At 39.7% G+C, this 18,725-nt stretch overlaps 1 protein-coding gene across 1 annotated transcript in view; it reads right to left on the bottom strand.

The window, feature by feature from the left end:
• Positions 1-18,725, bottom strand: part of PHLPP1 (PH domain and leucine rich repeat protein phosphatase 1) — a 145,948-nt gene that overhangs the window by 29,190 nt on the left and 98,033 nt on the right. Inside the window, exons 5-9 of the mRNA XM_072853161.1 lie at positions 8,657-8,803; positions 7,869-8,099; positions 5,652-5,854; positions 3,950-4,010; positions 1,946-2,041 (exon numbers count right to left, since the gene is read on the bottom strand). Of these exons, the coding sequence (XP_072709262.1) occupies positions 1,946-2,041; positions 3,950-4,010; positions 5,652-5,854; positions 7,869-8,099; positions 8,657-8,803 (738 nt within the window). The remainder of the gene's footprint in view (positions 1-1,945; positions 2,042-3,949; positions 4,011-5,651; positions 5,855-7,868; positions 8,100-8,656; positions 8,804-18,725) is intronic.

The following is an 18,725-nucleotide window of genomic DNA, read 5'->3' as shown; positions in this document are numbered from 1 at the left end:
GATCTTTTAAAAAAGACAAAAAGGAACAAAAATACATACAGACATCTTGTTCACTGGTGGTGGCCAGGTCATTTTGGCAACTCTTAATTTAAGCATTTCCATTTTCTTTGGGGAATCTTTGGCAACGTCAGTTTTATGACAATGAATCTGTCCTGCATAGCTAAGACCAAGTACCCTTTTTGTTATTTTTCAGTACTTTTAAAGAAGAAATGGCTGCATTACAGCCCAGTGTACATTGTTCCCATTTTCTTTAATTGAGACAAACTTTAGTACACAGTCCTCTATCTCAACTGCTTCAACTCTTTGTCTTCAAAGATCATTTTTCTGTTTCAAAAGTCAAACGCACAGAGCATCAACTGTAGTTTGTTTAGATTAGGTGCAATCTTCAGGCTTCCAGGAGACTGCTGGTCAGTCAAGGCTTGAACATTTGTGGTTAGAGTTGCAAGCATCCTCCTAGGAGAGTCCTGCTCACTCACTTCACAGGCTTTCAGAGTGCTATTCTATGTAGAAGGAAAAGCACACAGCAGTGCACATGAACACATTTACTGGGCACTAGTATTTACCTGATACTTAACAGTAGGTCTATATGTCTGAGCCATTTGCATTTGAATCGAGACCCCACTTTCCCTGAAGTTTAACAGACTTTCAAAGCCTGTGTTTTGAACTGGGCCTTAAAACTGAGCTGACTTATTAGGAGCTAAGCTATCTAGACATATACTACAAAGAAGAGCTTTCAAAGATAAGCTTTTTCCTGGGGTTAATGATAAGATGGCAGGAGAGACAAGTGGGATGTTGACTGTACCTAATTTCAGCTAATCATTAATCTCCCAAAGATATCCGGTATGCCTTGATACTCCTTGCTGTTATGAAGTGCAAATGAAAGGCAAATGAACTTTTGCTCCCCCCACCTTCTGAGTAGGCAGTTTCACTTTGTGTGAAAAAACAGAAGGATTAAGTCTGTATGTTAGCCCATTAGTTTGCTCTGTAAATCTCCTCACATCCTTTTCTGCCCACATTTCTGAAATCTATTCTCTTTCCATTTATGACACTAAAACTGCTCGTTTATACCATATGGCACATTCATCTGACCCAAACAAAACTAACTTTTTTGGTTTCTGATGCTCTTCTGTGCTGTAAAGCTCCGTAAGGAAAATACTTAATAGCTCATCATATACTAGCTGTCTACAATCTTCGGTGGCTCTGCACATCTCCATGCAATTTCACCCTTTGCGCCCAGTATGTCTCCCTTTCACAACATCTCTTTTGAAGTGTGCAGAGCAACCAAGAATGACACCTCTCTTCCAGTGAAGTCAGGGACTTAAAAATTCTCAATACCAGCACCTGACCAGTATACTCACTTCGAACAGGTCTCTCTAGAAAAAACTAGTAAGAGCCATTCATTATTTAAACTCAACTCTTATTTTCCTGCCTGTTCACTTGCTTCCTGTCATTTGTATTTATCAATTTTAAGTTTAGACCTCTGGAAAAGAGATCATATTTGTAGTGAAGGTGATTGCTCTACTTGCTTGATGAGGCTTTACCTTCTCCTCTCAGCCCTTTTTCACTCAAACAGGGCTGTGAACTGGAGTCTCTAGGCACCACTGAAGTTACAAGTTCTGGATCTCTAAACTGTCATGCAAAGTTATGGCTGTAAATATTTAATGTTCAGTATTAAAAATGAAGGGCTTTCCTGCCTGAACAGCCACATGAACAGCTTCAAAACTTCCACCTGGAGTTCAAAGGCACTGCTTTCTCCGCATGAAAGTAAAAGAAGAAAGGCTGGGTGGAAGCTTGAGGCATGACGACACCCCACAAGGTAAAAATAAAATCAAACAAAAGATAAAACGGGCCTGACAGTCACCAGAACAAGCTAAACACTGAATCAGCAATTATTGCTGAATTGCTTATCCTGTTCCACATTGTGCAACTGGTCTACAAGACTCACCGGGCAGGGAGCTCACGTATCTGATTGTGGCCAACATCCAACACTTCTAGTTTCCTGCTGTCACATACCCACTCAGGCAGGTTTTCCAGGTGATTTCTATGAATAAAGAACACAAAGAGGTATAACTAAACAATAATCGAGATGTAAAGACTATTAAGAATACAAGAGAGATACAGATACTTGCAGGAAATAAATCTGCTATATAATATGTTTCCTATGAGATTGTATCACCCCTCCTTCCCTAAGGGCACTACCAGTGTAGTAAGGTCCTGAATTAGGTGGCAAGAAAGCTAACAGCATTATCATCTCCCTAGACGTGCAGCCACTAAGACAATGGAAAAAGCTGCTTCCAAATTATCAGGGAAGAAGTATTAAGAGTATCAGAGTATCAAGGATAAAGAAGTCTCTCCATGGAGAAGAAAATTTGTGAGATACTCCTCAGAAAATATTCACACCTTACACAGTTGAAACACATCTCTTCGATCCCCCATAAATTCAATCCTGAAACCCACTCTACCACTCTTCAGCTATCTCACTGAATAGAGCAAAATATTTTTTTTTGTGTATCTTTAAAGTCAAGCGTTTTGCTTTTCTTGCATTTGTCTTCACAGAAACCAACCCTTCTAAAAATGAAGTTCTTAGAGGTAGGTTTTTCCAAATATTGCACTGAAAACATGCAGCTAGGCACAGTGGGGCATCCGTGTATCCTGCCTTAAAGATAAAAATTAGCAGCACAAAATACATGGAGGAGATTGTGTACATGTGCATTCACATAACCACTACTTCAGTTAGCATACACAGATGCAAAACTGAGCATCAAATAATATTCAGGCACTCGCAGACCTGAAGTTCAGCAATAGGACCCTTACGCAGCATGAATATAAATCAATGTCCATGCTCATTCATGTACTTGTATCCTATAGTTTGTTCATGCAATAGCTTTTAACCAAAATATGTGATAGCAAACCAAACCCTCTTACCCTCAGATAGCTTCCTTTTCAATCTCAAACAGATTTCCAAAATTCCAAGCGAGCCAAGAAGCTAGACACCCTACCCATTTAGTTAACAATGTTGTCACTGAACTGAGGCACAAAAAGGGGTTTGTGATCAAAATCATGCGTTCTGTACCAATTTCATTTACAGCTAAATGGAGAACACAGCTTTACAAAGAATGCTTTTCAATAAATCACACTTATTTGGCCACACCTGTGTGTTACACTCAGGTGCACAATGGGAGTTGCATGGTTGATGAAACTTTGAAGTTGATAGCCACTCGCACAGGTTAACTCACTAATTGTTATGATCACCCTCAACAGCTAAGAGTGCTTTAAGCAGGTTTTTTAATGAACGAGATTATCACTTCAACATGCAGATGAGTAATTCCTTAAATAAGACAGACATTAAGCACAGGTACAAAGTGTTTTCCTGATTCAGGCCTTAAATTGTAAAACAAACTAAAACACCCCCTTTTCCATTTCTTTCCTTATCCCACCTCCCTCCTTAAGGTGAGATTTACAGATGCATTCAAATGGCAACTGCAGACACCCCTGCAGCAGCCAGGGCTGCAGAGAACAACCATGAGCTGCAGGAGCTGCCATACTGATGAGTAAACTATCAAACCATCACCTGCACTGGGCTTGTGACACAGACATATCCAGAAAGGAACTTCTGTACATGTCTCTCATTGGTGCACGTTTGAATCATCATGTTGTATGTCTAGAAGATAGGAAATCTTTAAATCAGGGAAACTCTATTCCTTTAACTATAAAGGCACGCTTTGCTTTTAGCACTAAAAAGAATTTAAAAAGTAAATCTATAAAAAGGAAACAAGGAAGAAATGGCCGGTAGAGAAAAAGCCCATCTCTAACTCTGAAAATCAGTCTTCTCATATCTCAATGTCCAATTCCTGCCCCCACTCCCTTCCCAGTAAAATACCAGTGAATGTCATTTTTCCATAAGCCTCATTGATGTACATTTTACAGGCCCAAGAAAAAGCATACTTACCTAGAAATATCCATATAAGCTAGGCAATTAGGAACTGGATACACATCAAGGTGAACAAGTTCTAGGGGGAAAAATAAATAAAAACAAAAGTGGTGGTAAAGATTTGCACTTAAATGGCTGTTCCGTAAGAGCTACTTTAAGCAGCTAACACCCAGATATTTCAGAACAAGTCAGCAACCTAAAAAACTTCTGAGGATCTGGGCCTTTGTGAAATGAGTTTTGTTTCTTTATTATGTCCAAGTACGTTTGCTATATTACATTGTATTTGCTATGACAGACACTGCATAACTGATCAGAGAGGAGAAACTTGAGGATTTTACATGTTTCATGGCAAATTCTCATTTTTCCATTTTTGTCCCAGAGCTGTAACTTCACCTCTGCCACCCTCTGCCCAGAATAGTCAGTCTCAAACCTGCTCTACTTTTTTTCACTGGTCACTAATGGTACAGGCATGGAAGCGAGACTCCCCACTCTGGAACAGCAAGCTACAGAATACCCCAGAGTCCTCCAGGTCATGGGAAGATCCAGAGTATTTTTCAACATGTTACATGAGCCTTTGCATCCCCCGTGGAGTTCCTGGTTCAGGCAGCCTTACAGACCTTTCATAGCATCTCACCTACTGCTAGTAATGTTATATTTTGATTCCTTCAATAATATTTCATATTCTGAGGTTTTTAGGTAGCTAATGCTTAGCATTAAGGTTGAAATAAAACCAGCAGACATTTATTTAAGCCTACAGAAAATCCACTAAAGTGAAAATGTAACAAGCATCACGGTTCCTATGGAAGATGAGACTAAAATGAGGTGGCTGAAGGTGCAAAGAGAGGATAGCCAGGAGGAACAGCAAGACCAAATTGGCAGTTGATTGGAAGATATGGGTTGACTTGGGTTCTCAGCTCACATTGCACAGCACATGCTCAGATTGTTAACTTTTCTCAGCTACAAAGATCCTGGCATGAATACTTAATGAAGGCACAGGCTTGGATATCGTTAAGATGACAGCCTTTTAAAGGCAGTGCAGACTGTTCAGCAAATTCACAGGTCTTTGAGCTTGCATTTTGTTTATTCCATACCAAACTACTCCAAACAATAAAAATGGTGGTGAAAACTAAGTATTTTAAGTAACAGCAGCTTCCAAAGACAGATCAAACAAATCCTATTCATGGAACACAGGAGTTATTCAACTGGAAAATGCTGCATTATTTTTATTATTGAATACAAATGAAGTTATTCATTATAGATTTTGTAGCTTTCTGGCCAGAGTAAACAGCTAGATGTAGTAGCAAAATTATACATTATTTCAGCTTGTCTCACAAATGGCCACTTGTTCAAACTTTCTCAAACCTTGGAAAAAGCAATAAATTCCCTATTTGCCTTGATAAAGCAACACATTAATACAATGCAAAGAATTGACAACTTCAAGAGCCATCCCTGCTGACACAGAGAGGAATTTCAGCCCAAATTTTAAGATTTTCACAGTTTTGAAACCTCCAAATCAGTAGCCCAGTGTTATTTGAAAGTCACTTCTAAGCTCAGAATTGGTAGCAGCATGACACAGCACATGCAAAACCCTTTTATCCAAGGGTCGTGTCAAGAGCCTCCTGATTACGTGCACTGCACTCCATAAGCACCACACACAGAACCACATACGAAAACCAGAAGTCAGATGACAACACCACAGCTGCCCTGAAAATGCACTTACCATTTGAGGAAGCATACAGCGCTTTGAGAAAATATCCACTGATTTTGAGAGTTACCAGTTGATTCCGTTCACAGTGTAACACTTCAACATTGTTAAAAACTGTTGCATCCAGCTCCCCAAGTCTGTTGTCTCTGAGATCCAGTTGGGTCACATGATGCAGAAAATCTATTTCGTCGGCCTCCAATCTCCTAATTGAATTCAATCTTGCAGACAAAAAAGGAGATTAAGTGTAGTTACATGGCAGGCTCCTGCTGACAAACCAATGCTCACTCTACAATCGGCTGTGCTGGATTAAACTAGCATGCCTGCAGGTTATGATCAAGGTTGATTTTAAATATTTTCCCCTTTGTTATGGTATTTTAAAAGCAGGATGGATCAGCTCTGTTGTTTTATCCATCATGACAAAGGAATAATGACACCAAGTTCCTTTCCAAATTACTTTGAAAACTACTGATAAAAGGCTCTGCAAGAACGTAAGTATTACTGTTATTGTGTCTATAAAAATAAAAGATGATCTGATTGTTATTTGTGCCCAATAGTTTGGAAAAGAACAAAACCTCTACAGTTCCTGCTGGCCTACCATGAGCATCTGCTGGAAAAGCCTGGCAGATACGAGTAACCTACAGATATTGGAGTCTCTTGCCTTACTGAAAGGCCAAATTGAGATTTATGAATTCCCCTATTTTCCTCTCTTTGCCATGTTCCATAGCAAGCAAATTCAGAGGCCTGAAAATGGGTGTTGAAAGAAAACAAAACAAAACCCCAAGACAAGTGGGTCTGTCAGATAAAGAGAAGAGGTTTTATCACATCTTCACTTCAGTGCATTGACGCTGCCAATACTCAGCAGTTTCCCCAGAAGTTACAGTTGAAATAAGATTATCTATAACCCAGCAACATTTGAGATGGCAGAGCACTCCAAAGAGCTCAGTTTCAAGTTCTCAGCTCTTACCAGAACACTAAAATCGGTATAGTAACTTCTGTTGGCCCATTGAGCCTCCCTAGTGAGGGTAACAGCATATACCTGCAGTTTTGTTGTTACTCTTGCTTTCAAAGAGTTGCCCTCTGTAGAACAGTTGTGTTTTCAGAGTAGCTACATTTTCCAGTTAAAAGAAAATGAGTAATATGCCCCCTCCAATACCACAGCCTACTTTTTCTGTTTTCAGTTTACAAGCAGTGCTTCCTTCTGATTTCACCATGGCAAAGCACTTCACTGTACACCAAGTACAGTTTACAAACACGTTCGACATCTACTATTCCAGGTAGCGTTACAAAGAACCACTGTTCACTGCTCGGTGCAGAAGAGATGTGGCAGACAATGAGAGGGCTGGAACTGCACCACTGGAACTCATGGCCAGCTCAGCCTCAGCATCCCTACACTAAGGCCAGTTTATTTGCTTTTAACATACATACAAACACACAGACATATTTTAACCCCACCATATACACTTCAGAATTCATCCATCTATTTTAGCTGTTTCTTTAACTTATGCTGGCCCTTCCTTGACTGCAAAGTCTGACAGCTACACAGCAGTATGGGCCACTAAGTTTTAGCTTGAAGAGCTTAATTTAACTAAGTGGTTCTAAATTTCATCGTTATTTGGACCTCGTGGTCAAGGCTCTGAATTGAGCCTTGCCCAGCTGATTGCAGAAGCTGGCTTCCCCAAAGACTGTAAGAATAAAGAAACACCTCATACCAGAGGCATTTGTAATAAGGATCTGTTTAGACTGTCCTGAAGGCATCAATAAAATAACGTTACCCATGGTGGACGAGGCTTTTTAACATAGCAAGAAATATTAAAATATCTATTTTTGTCCTGTCACTTTCACTGCCCTTTTCTTCATCTCACACATCTGTAATTTCAGACAGAAGCTTTTTGAGTCACGGACTATCATTTATATTATATTAACACTGCACCAACAAGAACTGCAGGAGTCACCAATGTCCCAGGCTCTATTTTGTTTGGGGTTTTTTGGTATAAATCTTAATTTCCCCCACTCATTTTCCTGAACTATCCATCCCCCTAAATGCTACCTCTTCCTCAAAGAAGAGTGCTAAGTCCTGGCAAGTGCTGTGAGTTACACAATACTGCCAGAAACATGGTTCAATGGACTAACACAACAGATTCATACCCGGGGGCTATTCTGACAGCCGAAGAGAAACCATTTCAACACCAATAATTTAGATCCACTTATTCTTCCCCTTTTTCAAATACCTACCTTAGATCCACATGTTTAATGTGAGGCATCCTTTTTAACACCTGTAGGTTCAGGGTATCCATGCAGTTTCCTGACATACAGAGCTTATCCATGGCAGTCAGCTTCTCCAGCACCCCTGGAATGTTGGTGAACTCGTTGAAGGACAGACTCACGTAGCTGAGCTGATGCATATGCTCCAATTCATCAGGAAGGGACTGCAGAAAGTTGCCATCCAGCAAAAATGTCTGCAAGCTATTAAAGGCGGGGGAGGGGAAGGGAGAGTGAAGAAAGTGAGTGACCTGTTAAATCACATTTCCTTCCTATAAACACACAAATCTGCTGCAGTTACAATGAAATAAAATATACAAAAGGGCAGAAGAAAGAAAAATGTTAAGGAATAACACTTTAACATCTGCTACTGAAGACAGCAACCAAATAATTAAAAGCCTTGCAACTATGAAATGCAGGCTGTGCTAGACAGTTGTATCATATCTTCAAGCATCTCCAGAACTGCAACTTGTGTGATGGCTGAAGCACATAAGCAAGGGGGTGTAAAGATTATCTTCACCATGAAGGCGACCCTTGTGTCAAATACTGGGGACTGGAAGAGCTTTGAGATACAAAGGGTGCTTCCCCTCCACCCGCAGCTCACGATTGCTTCCATATAGATCTACAAGCCAGTCTGCTCTGACAAAACCCTGTAGGTTTAAACTGTTTCTCATATCAAGATTATATATATACAGAGTCATGAAACTGCTCGTTGTCTATATTATCAGTCCGTGTACGTTAAGTTTTAAGAAAATACTTGCTTGTGCATCTCGCCTACAACTGCTGGAACACTTCTGAGGGCATTGCAGGACACGTTGAGTTCAGTCAGGGTTGGGATACTGCAGACTGCCAGTGGGAAGTCTCCTAAATTATTATTGGAAAGGTTAAGGCTCTTCAATTTGGTGAATCTACAATAAGATAAGAAAAAATAAAAATAAAAAAAGAGAGACAAATAAGTGGAGCATAAACCACACCAAGTTGCCTTGCAATAATTAATACAAGGTAAGTTTGGTTATGTAAATGCAAATCACATGCATTTTTAGTTTATGTACTCAGAACAACCAGGGAAACCACTAGACACTCAAGTTGAGCACCACTTGCAAGAATTCACTCATGTTAAGATGGCATAGAGAAATAGGCCCTCCTGAACAACATACTAAATGTATTTTCCTACGAGTGTAACAAAGAACAAACCCTTGCCATCCTTATAATACATGTCATCTCTTCCATGACATCTCATCCTGTACTATAGCGTTGCTATTTTTCTGAACACCTTTCTTGCTAGTAAGACTACCCTAGTAACACTGGTTACAAGGTGCAGGAAATTCTCAGCCTATTTGAACACTAAATTTTTGTGGTGCAGCTCAGCTCCATTCATGTGAGTAGATACTGCCTTTCAACCAAAAATTCTCATTAGAATAGGCTGGTTTGAATACAACTGGGAAATGTGCTGAATTAAAGCAGAATTTAGCAAGACTTCTGTTGTGACACAGGCAAATTCTTACGCTCTCAAGTACGATGCCAAAGCTCGCACAGATTTCAAACTTTTGTCCTTGACGTGTCACGGAACTCTTAAAAGCCCCTTGGTTTATCTCATCAGCCAACGAAGCAACTTGCATGTGCTTGCCTTATTAAAGATGACCAAGACTGTTTGAACAAAAAACCCAAGAAGGGGACAATCCAATTAGCCAGCCTGCATGTTCAGCAACATTATTATGGTTGCCTAACAACCACTGGGAGGTATGCCTAAAGGCAAGTAAAAGGATGAATGAAAAGATCTGTGTCAGATTCCGATAGATGGGAGGAAGTTTCTTTTCTGGCATGGTTTATGCCAGGACATTTTATTTGGACTTCATTTTCCCTTCGTTAAGGCTCAAGTCCTTTATTTGTGTGAGCAGGCTTTTATATAACACGGCGATGGAAGCAAAACTGCACCTATGAACGCTGCTATTCCACGTGAAAGTAATCTCTGACAGCATGTGCCAGTGTATCTGCAGCCTCCGCATCGGCCCAGCACTTTCTTACATCAAAGCACTTTGTCCTCCCCCCACCAGAAAACACAGACAGAAAACACGTCAAGCATTAAACAAGTTAAAAAGTTTTAAATGCCAAAAAACTCTCAGAAATCCTCACCAGCTGAGGATGGTGGCTCGCACCTTTACTATTGTCTAAATCAAACTAATGCCACCGACCAAAACTCAACATGAAAATGTAAATAGTGCCTTCATATTGTATTTCAATGGGGGTTGTAAGTGAAGTGTGGATTTTACCCCAAAAGACAGGCTATAAATACATTTAAAGTTTACAAACACACTTAACATTCACAAAGGCTTGTAGCAAGCAAGGGAATGCTGTGCTCTCTATTGGTATTTTGGTGCAAACATGGCGGAAGAAAAAAAACGGAAGAGTCATGGACAGAGTTATCACAGATTTTTGAACACCCTGTGCCATGCTGGAGGCAGAAGAAGTTTGGAACAGAGTTAGATGGAGACTAAATGAACTCTTGCAATCCAATTACTGCTGCAGGGAAAAAAATGCTACTGTGCAGAAACAATGACTAATGTATCTCTAGAGGGAGAACTGTAAAATAAAAAGGATGCTAGGGTAAGCTAGCTGATGTTAATGAGGGCTGCTAGCCAGAAAAAATAATGCACGTTTTAAAACACTATACCTTCCTATTCCTCTATTTTGAGAGAAAGGGCTTAAAAAATCTTGAACCTAGAACTGAAACCCATAATCCTGCATTTATCTTGAAGATAACTGTAGATTTAGGCCACAGATATACTGCCTTGAAATTTGGGGTGATTCTGTGGTGGAACAGCTGTCCCACATCTTCCTCAAAGTCAACTGCAAATACAAACAACAGTGCTCCAAGTAGTGGACTCCGGGGCCTTTAGAAATTACATTTTTTTTCCAGTATTTAGGTAAGTGCAAAAATAGTACTGAAGACAGGAAGATTAAGTCAAAATAACTAAGCTGCTGGAGAAACACCAAAATGCAACCATTCCAATTTTCAAGTCAACCATGAAAAAAGAATTAACTCATTTAATAATAAACACCGAGGCTACAGCCTTTACCTGTGCTGCTCTGGAGTCTCTGAAGAACAGTCTCAGGGCTTTTGCCCACTAAACAAATGAAAACTACAATCTACTAGAAGACCCCAAATACAATCTTGAGATAAAATTACAGAAGATCAAGCTAATACACAGAGGAAAGAGGACTGGGGTGGGGTAGTGGTGAAGGAAGCTAAGAAATACATTCATTAACTCCAATGCAGTGTTCAGCTTCAAGGTTCTCCGCACACATTCCTGTGTATAATTGCCCTGGGTCAAAGGGGCGGGGGGGCAGGGAGAGAATCACCCCCCTCTCCCCCTAAACATATCTGGATTACATCTCTACTACCCTAATGTACGCTTTAATGTGTGTTTATTAAGGGTCTTCTGTGAGTAATCTAATTACTAAGGACACGAACCGAACTAATTAACACATCTATATAGTATGTAAGGGAGGATGAGTAGTACATCCAGTATTGGATATGTTCATACAGAAGCTGAAAATGCACATAGTGTATGTCAAATAATCCACCAAGGAGAGTTCATTGTTAAATCACATTTAAAGAAAAGCTGAAAGACAGACACCATAAGCTTAGTTAAAGTTAAGAGATTAATTTAAGACAACTATCAGGAAAGAGATATTTTCTTCCTCCTTTGTAAACGTTCATTTACAAAATGCTAGTCGCATTTCTCTTCATGGAGCACTGTCAAATACAGAACATTACTAAGCCCAACTAGCAGGCATTTGCTCAAAGTTAAGATCTAAGTCTACCTCTCATCTCTGGCCACTCGCTTCCCACTATCCACATTGAAAAATGTGTTGGTGCACTTCCATTATGGAGCACTGCCATGCTGCACATTTAAAATGCTGAATTGTTTATAGTGCTTCTAGATCTAGGTAGATTTACAGTCAGTAGCACCAGTGGCACTTGTAGCATCAATGTAAATAAGGTAGGAGAGAAGTATTTGACAGACTCAAGTTTTCTGTTGCTGCTGAGTTTGCACAGTGTCGGGCTTTAAATAGATTTTACAAAGCAACATCTTTGCTGTTTCCTCACACCCAAATCTTTACTCCTACCAGAAGCAGGGGCACACATAGATGCTGCCCCCATGGCATTTCTGGAAAAAAGAAAAGGCACAACATGGCTTGTTTGAGGCACGACAGTGCAATAACTTCCTATCAAGTCCATACAAGTGCTTTCCTTTCTCTTCTCCCCTCGTTCCCTGGTTCTAGACTTCGTTATCTGTCGAAAAAAGTCAACCTGAAGAACAGCATCTCTCAACACCTTATGTTCAGTTAATTTACTAAGCTTTCCATTGTAATGACCAATATATTAAACACTCACTTCTCTGACCAAAACCAGTCTTACTTTAAGCTAGAGCAAAATGTTGACATGTCAACCCTTGAGTTTAAACATGCACTATGACTGAACACTAATTGCCATAATTGAGCCAAAAAATGCCCACTTACTTAATCCTGAAGCTGCCACTTCAGGAGTGCTTTTAGTTTGACATATGCAAAATGAGGAGAGGGACTAACAAGGGAAGCTTGTATCATGGCAAAGCAATGAACTGACATGTTAATTTCAAATTCAGATCTACCCGATGTGCACAGCAGAGGACTTTCCATTACACAGTACAGCATTTGTGTTCCACTATGTTTGGAGGGGGGGGGAAATAGTATATTTGAGTTGGCCATACACAGTCATTGAAATGCAGCCCTAACAGACTCATCTGACAAAACCAATTAAAAAGCAGTATTTTATTACACACAAAACAGAAGACGTGGCTTAATAAGGGACTCAGCTGAAGGAAAGCAATCACTTTCCCAATACCATCTCCAGTATTTGGGCTATCTCATGACTATGCTGTGGTTGCAGTTGAACATCATCATTTCAAGCAGCAGCACAACTGTCCCTCAGCTCCAGTACCATTTCCGAGCAGATCAACACAATGTGGCAAGTGTTGGAACTGAACTACAACTTGCCACCTTCATGAACTCCTGCTACTTTGGCCACTAGCTTAATCATGAAGAGAATTTTCCAGATAAACCTGACACACCGATTTCCTCCTTGGAAATAAATGGTCCAATTTACTGCCTTTTTGCAGTTGCGTCAGATTCGCCCATCCATAGCCTTATTGACTAAGGGAGCAGCTAGCCTAGTGCCAGAAATACTGTCATAGCATTTCCTTTCCCAGAAAGGTGTTGTCGTAAAAGCCTTAAATTAGTTAGACAATTAAAATGAACTATTTCAGCCCTCTTGCCCTGCTAAATTTGTCAAGACAGCTGAATAGAGGTAGACTGTTTCTGCAACAGCTAGGGAGATTCACTTGGATACTGCAGGGGAAGGCTTTGCCTATCTGAGGTCAATAGCAGCCCTCCCCAGCTTGGGCACAGAAGAGTTTTCAATAGATAATATAGAGAGGAGGAAGCAGGAGCTTTGCTGGTGTTTTCCACCCTGTTTCTCTGGACAAGACTCCTGTTCATCCAGAAACCAAGTAGCTCATGTCACACCACACAAAAACAGATGGAGTAAAGTCATCTCAGGAAAGAGGGTCACTTAGTTTGAGGGCTAAGATTGATTCTGGTCAAGTCAGAAGAAATTTGAACAAATTCACCAATTAATTATCAATTTCTCCATTAGCTGAATGAATAAATGAAAACACAGTTTCATCTGAATTTTTATTTCCTTCCTCCTTTCTTAGACCCCATGGGGGGAAAAGAAAAAGAAAGAAAGTAAAAAGCAGACTGATAGCTGCAATTTTGGTGTCTTCACCACCCTTTATGCCAAGGGACACCAGGAACAGTTATCCTGATATTTCTCTCCTCTACTTGCATTTAAAACTATAAAAGGTACAACAATTCTGGCATACAGACTTCAGCCTATATGCCAAAATTAATTGGTAGATTGTATTTAAAAACAAAAAGAAGAAGAAAACAGACTGCACTGCACAAAAAGGAATAACCTTAAATCTAGGCAGTTATTTTTCAAATTATACAAATAATCACAGATGTTAAATTAAATTCAGACTACCTCCAAACTTAAGTCAACAATGAAGCTTTTATTCTATTACATAGTTGGTAAGACCACCATAAAGACAAGAAAAAAATGTGTGTTTTGTTAGTGGAAATAATCTGAACCTACATTACTATACTTTGCAGTTCTCAATTTCCGCACATACCTAGCACACACTGCTTCATTAGGGGGGAAAGACTATCCTCAGAGGAAGAACAAAATTCCTAGGAAAAAAGTGAAAATATATTCTCCTTTCTATACTGGAAATTTATATTTGAAATACAAAAGCATTAACTAGGGGTGGGCTTCCAAACTAAAACATGTTTAAATACATGAAAAGAAAACCCCTACTTTGGAAGCCATATCAGAAAGCAATAGACAAGTAAACTGGAGTAGGCTGATACACAATAACTGGATTCCATAAATATGTTCATTACTTTTTGAAGCATTACTTGGAAGACATGCTGCTATACTTACCCTAATAGTTCCACTAAACTGAATCCAATTAACAACTGCAATTTCTACTTTTAGACTACACTATTTTTAAAAATGCTATTTTATAGCATATGTCTTAGTGCCATCTATTTTTCTCCTACCACTATTAAGGAGTTCACTGTTTCAATTTAAACAATCCAAAAAATCCAATGTGTTTCAGGCATTAAACCAATTTTGCAATCTTCCCCACTTAGTCACTTGTAGCAACTTGATTTTGTAATTTATTTTTCTTTAATCAAATGTCACTGATTTTTGCCAAGTATTCACAAGAGGGGTACTTTCTTGAGTTTGGAAAGGTACACAGGAGCTATGTAGAACACAACTAGTCATGAAGATTTGGAAAGATGCACTAACACCACCAAACTCTGCCTTCAATATATTTACAACCTGAATAAACCAAAAGCAGTGAAGTTACATAAACAACATATTCCAAGTGTTGTCTTTAGTATTATAAATAGCAAAAAAATATTCGGAGGCTACAGAGCTGAGAAAATAAACATAGCAGCAGAACATAGCAAACACTGGATGGAGTTTGTTACTAGTAGACCCCTGGTTGTCAATATCACGCCAACTTCTCCTTCTTGCCCTACTGCTTTAGATGGCTAAGCTTCAGTCTTTGGCTTCGAGCAAAAGAGGAGAAATGAGTATAAAAATAAGGTTCCCTGGCTCTGAGACCATCAGAGTGTGAGAGAAAGCTCCCAGCATCTTCCCACACCACGGAGCGTGCAACGGCACTCCATTCCTTGCGGTAGTACACTCCCCACGTTAGCTGGATTCATTTAAATAACTTCAATAAATGTGTGCATTTAAAAGCAAATTCCTTTCCAGAAGAGTACCCTAATAAAAAAAAAAAAAAAAAGAGAGGGGAAAAAAGAGAAAGAGAGAGAAAGCTCAAATCATGCATCTACTGGCAGTGCCTTGTGGGGCCTGGCAAGGGGGAAGATGTGTATTTGCCATGTCATTAATCCTTCCGACTTTCTTTGCTAACCTCAGTTTCATACACTAAAAGCAACAATCACAAGGAGCACTTCAATGTACTTTGAGACCAACCAAGTGGCAGGCTGGAGACTTTCTTCCCTGCTCCTCAATCTGTAGGGACAAGCTAGGATCAAACTACATCTCACCCCGACTTCTAGCAAGCTTGTTTGCTGGGTTCACACCGGTTGGGTCACTAATACTGTTTCCCCCTTGCTGTCGGGAACCTAAGTGTTCTCTGAGCAATGATTGCATTTCAAATTACCTACTTACTGCACAATGGGTTTGTAAGGAGGGTTTAGCTTTAGGACCCCCCAAATTCCGGGTTTTCAGCTATCCTACAGTTGGAAGCAGCAAGCGATTTCAGAAACTCTTGCATCAATATCTCAGAGTCCTCTAGCATTCTCATACTCTGTAGATGCTACTTCAAGTTACTGCCACTAACCCTGAAGAGTTTCAGCTGAGATGCCCGAGAAGACAGTTGATTTCTAAAGAGGCTCTGGGAGAGAAAAGATACCAACAGATCTTAAGATAAAAATCCATATAATCACTGTTAATTATTAACAACCACAATCAGAATAACAACTTGTTCTTCAGATAAAAATTGGCAAGCATCATTTTGTTTATCGTTAAAACAAACTTTGTGGCTTATTACATCCTCCCTTTCTTTCTTTCTCCTTTCTTTTTCTTTTTTTTTAATCTGCAACAGGCTTATATTAAAAATCCACATACCGACAACTTACTTTTCAATATTAACAAGCAAACAGTATTCTTGATGCCAACATTTTTTTCCAACAGCACTGACTGAAACAATTATGTATAAATATAAAGCGTGCTTAGCCCAGTGAAGCAGGGCAACAGTGAATAAAGACTATGGTTTATTCATTTGCTTCAAACCTAGAGCGATAGTACTCCGCAAAACTAGTAAGCCTGAACTCGTTTGCATTTCAGAACAAGAGCTGTGAAGTTGTGTTGTAGATAAGGGGAAAGTGAGGTTTGAGAACACAGTGTACATATAAATCTCAACTTTATGGTTAAAAAAAATTCCACCAACCAACATTAAAAAAGTGTAAGCAATAAAATTAGTGAGAACTTAAGACAACAATGTCTTCAGTCACTCCATTTGCAGTATACAGGAGCTAAAACACCAAGGGCTTTAAGGTAAATTCTGACTCGATGAGGATATTATCACAAGGCATGTCAGACGCTTCTAATACTGCAACAGCTGGGCAATCTTTCAACTGGGGAATCTCCTCTCTCTCCCAAAAGAAAAACACCCTTTCCTATCATTTTAAAAAAGCTACTGTGAGGGAGAGCAGGACTAAGTCTCCTGAGGACTAAATATTTTATTTGGAAATGCAATAAATTACATTATTTTAACGACTGAAAGAAGTAACTGCATAAGCAAAAGTAGGAATTCTTGTTTTTTCCCAATCCATTCCTGACTGTACCTGCCAAGTCAGTGCATATGTCAGTATCTCATTACTATGACCCAGCTGCTTTTAAGTCTACTCAGCAGGTAGCTGAGAAGTTGGTATTTTCTTCTGTCTTTGACATACCTCTTGTTCTGCAATACAGCATTCATGAGCATTTGTTAAATTACCACCTAAAGTGATTTATTAAGAGGAACAGCTAGCACCAAGGGCTGCTTACAGCAAGAAAGATTTTCCTAGACTGCCTTGCTAACCAGATTTTAATTGAAAATTGTACCAGGAAGGGTAGGTACATAAATGCCAAAGCATTTTGTTCATAACATCCAAGCACATGGTTATTTTGGAGCCTTAAATACTTCTGGGCTTGATTCACTAGTGCTGTGCCCTGTGTGTGGCTGCAATTTAGCAACTGAGAATTTGGTATAAAAGCCAACAGTACCAAATCAGAACAGCAGAGATTTTGTACTTGCTTTGCAGTGGTTTGAAATAACACGAGCAAACAAAAAAAGACTTTTGGTTTATCCAGTCAAGTTTTACCTCATGTAACCCCCAAAAGATCCAAAAATGGTTTTGTGAAATTGAATTAGAAAGGAAAAAAATAAAAGGTCAGACAAATAAAAACTTCTGTTCCCAGGAATGACTGAGCTTCCCTTACTTTGCACATGCTTTCGTAGTGGGATTCACTACTAATTTCAAAAAGATACAGTGCTGCCTTCTTGCTAGATATTTGTGTATTTACTCACTACAGAAAGCAGACTTACAGTAGCAGTCGAGCTGGCTCGAAGTTTTTTGGCAGCACAAGTAAAACTCAAGTTTTCCCACCCTAAAGAGAAGCTGGAACTGTGTTTCTTAGGGCTGAAAGGAGCATGGCTTGGGAGAGCACTCCAGGGCCAGGCTCATGCTTTTGCTGCTGTTGGGAGGCACAAGATAACTGATGGGGCACTGCTCTTCCTAACCCTCAGCAGTAACCACCACCTCACACAGCCCTTTCCACTGAGCACAGCAATGGGAGCAGCAGCAGCTTCCAGCTACTCACTGCTTGGGTGATGCCACCTGTACTGGATGAAGATAAGGCTGGAGGACATCAGCAGCGGCAGAGGGAAGGTCAGCACCAAGGGGCAGGAGTTTATAAGGCACTGGCTCTGATCCACTGCAACAGTGCCGTGTCACCTTCCTAATCATTCACTTCTTTTCTCCATAAGTTCACAGACCTTCCCATGCTGTCTTGGCAAGATCAAAGCAACGGAGGCAGAGCAGACTATCATTCAGAATGATAGTCTATCATCCTATCATGACAGAATAGGACCAGCTCTCAGAATAATGAGACAATCAGTTTTGCACCACTTCAGGTATATGCCACTTCTCCAGATTTTCCTGATGCAGAATCTCAGAAAACAGGTGAGTTCTATTTGGTCACCTGAACTCTTTCACTCTTGCACATTCAGGCCCACATTAGCGAGAAAAATTTTAACAGTTTTTTAACTTTCAGCAAGACTCTTCAGCTGTTCCTACAACTGCAGCACCAAGAGAACATTAAACAGACAATAAATATTGCCCATCACATTATTTATAAATGCTTTCTAATCCCTGACAGAATTAGCTATATGTTGATGGACAAAATACAATCAAGTATCTCCTGTACACTTCCTGATATTTAAAAAGGAAAATTTGCAAAAATTCCTTAAAATAAAGACATTCATTATCTGTCCATGTTCATCACGTAACTTATGCTAAAATTCCACTTGCTATCTGGAGACCTACACTGACATTCACAGAACATTTAATCCAGTATTCCTCTCCAGACTGTGTTCATAAGCTCTTGGAATCACTGCCTGCTCTGTTTGTGAAGCAGACCTG

Source organism: Ciconia boyciana, chromosome 2, assembly GCF_034638445.1.
Source record: "Ciconia boyciana chromosome 2, ASM3463844v1, whole genome shotgun sequence".
NCBI lineage: Eukaryota > Metazoa > Chordata > Aves > Ciconiiformes > Ciconiidae > Ciconia > Ciconia boyciana.
Note: the sequence above shows the minus strand (reverse complement) of the source record. Positions and strands in the feature narration are given on the sequence as shown.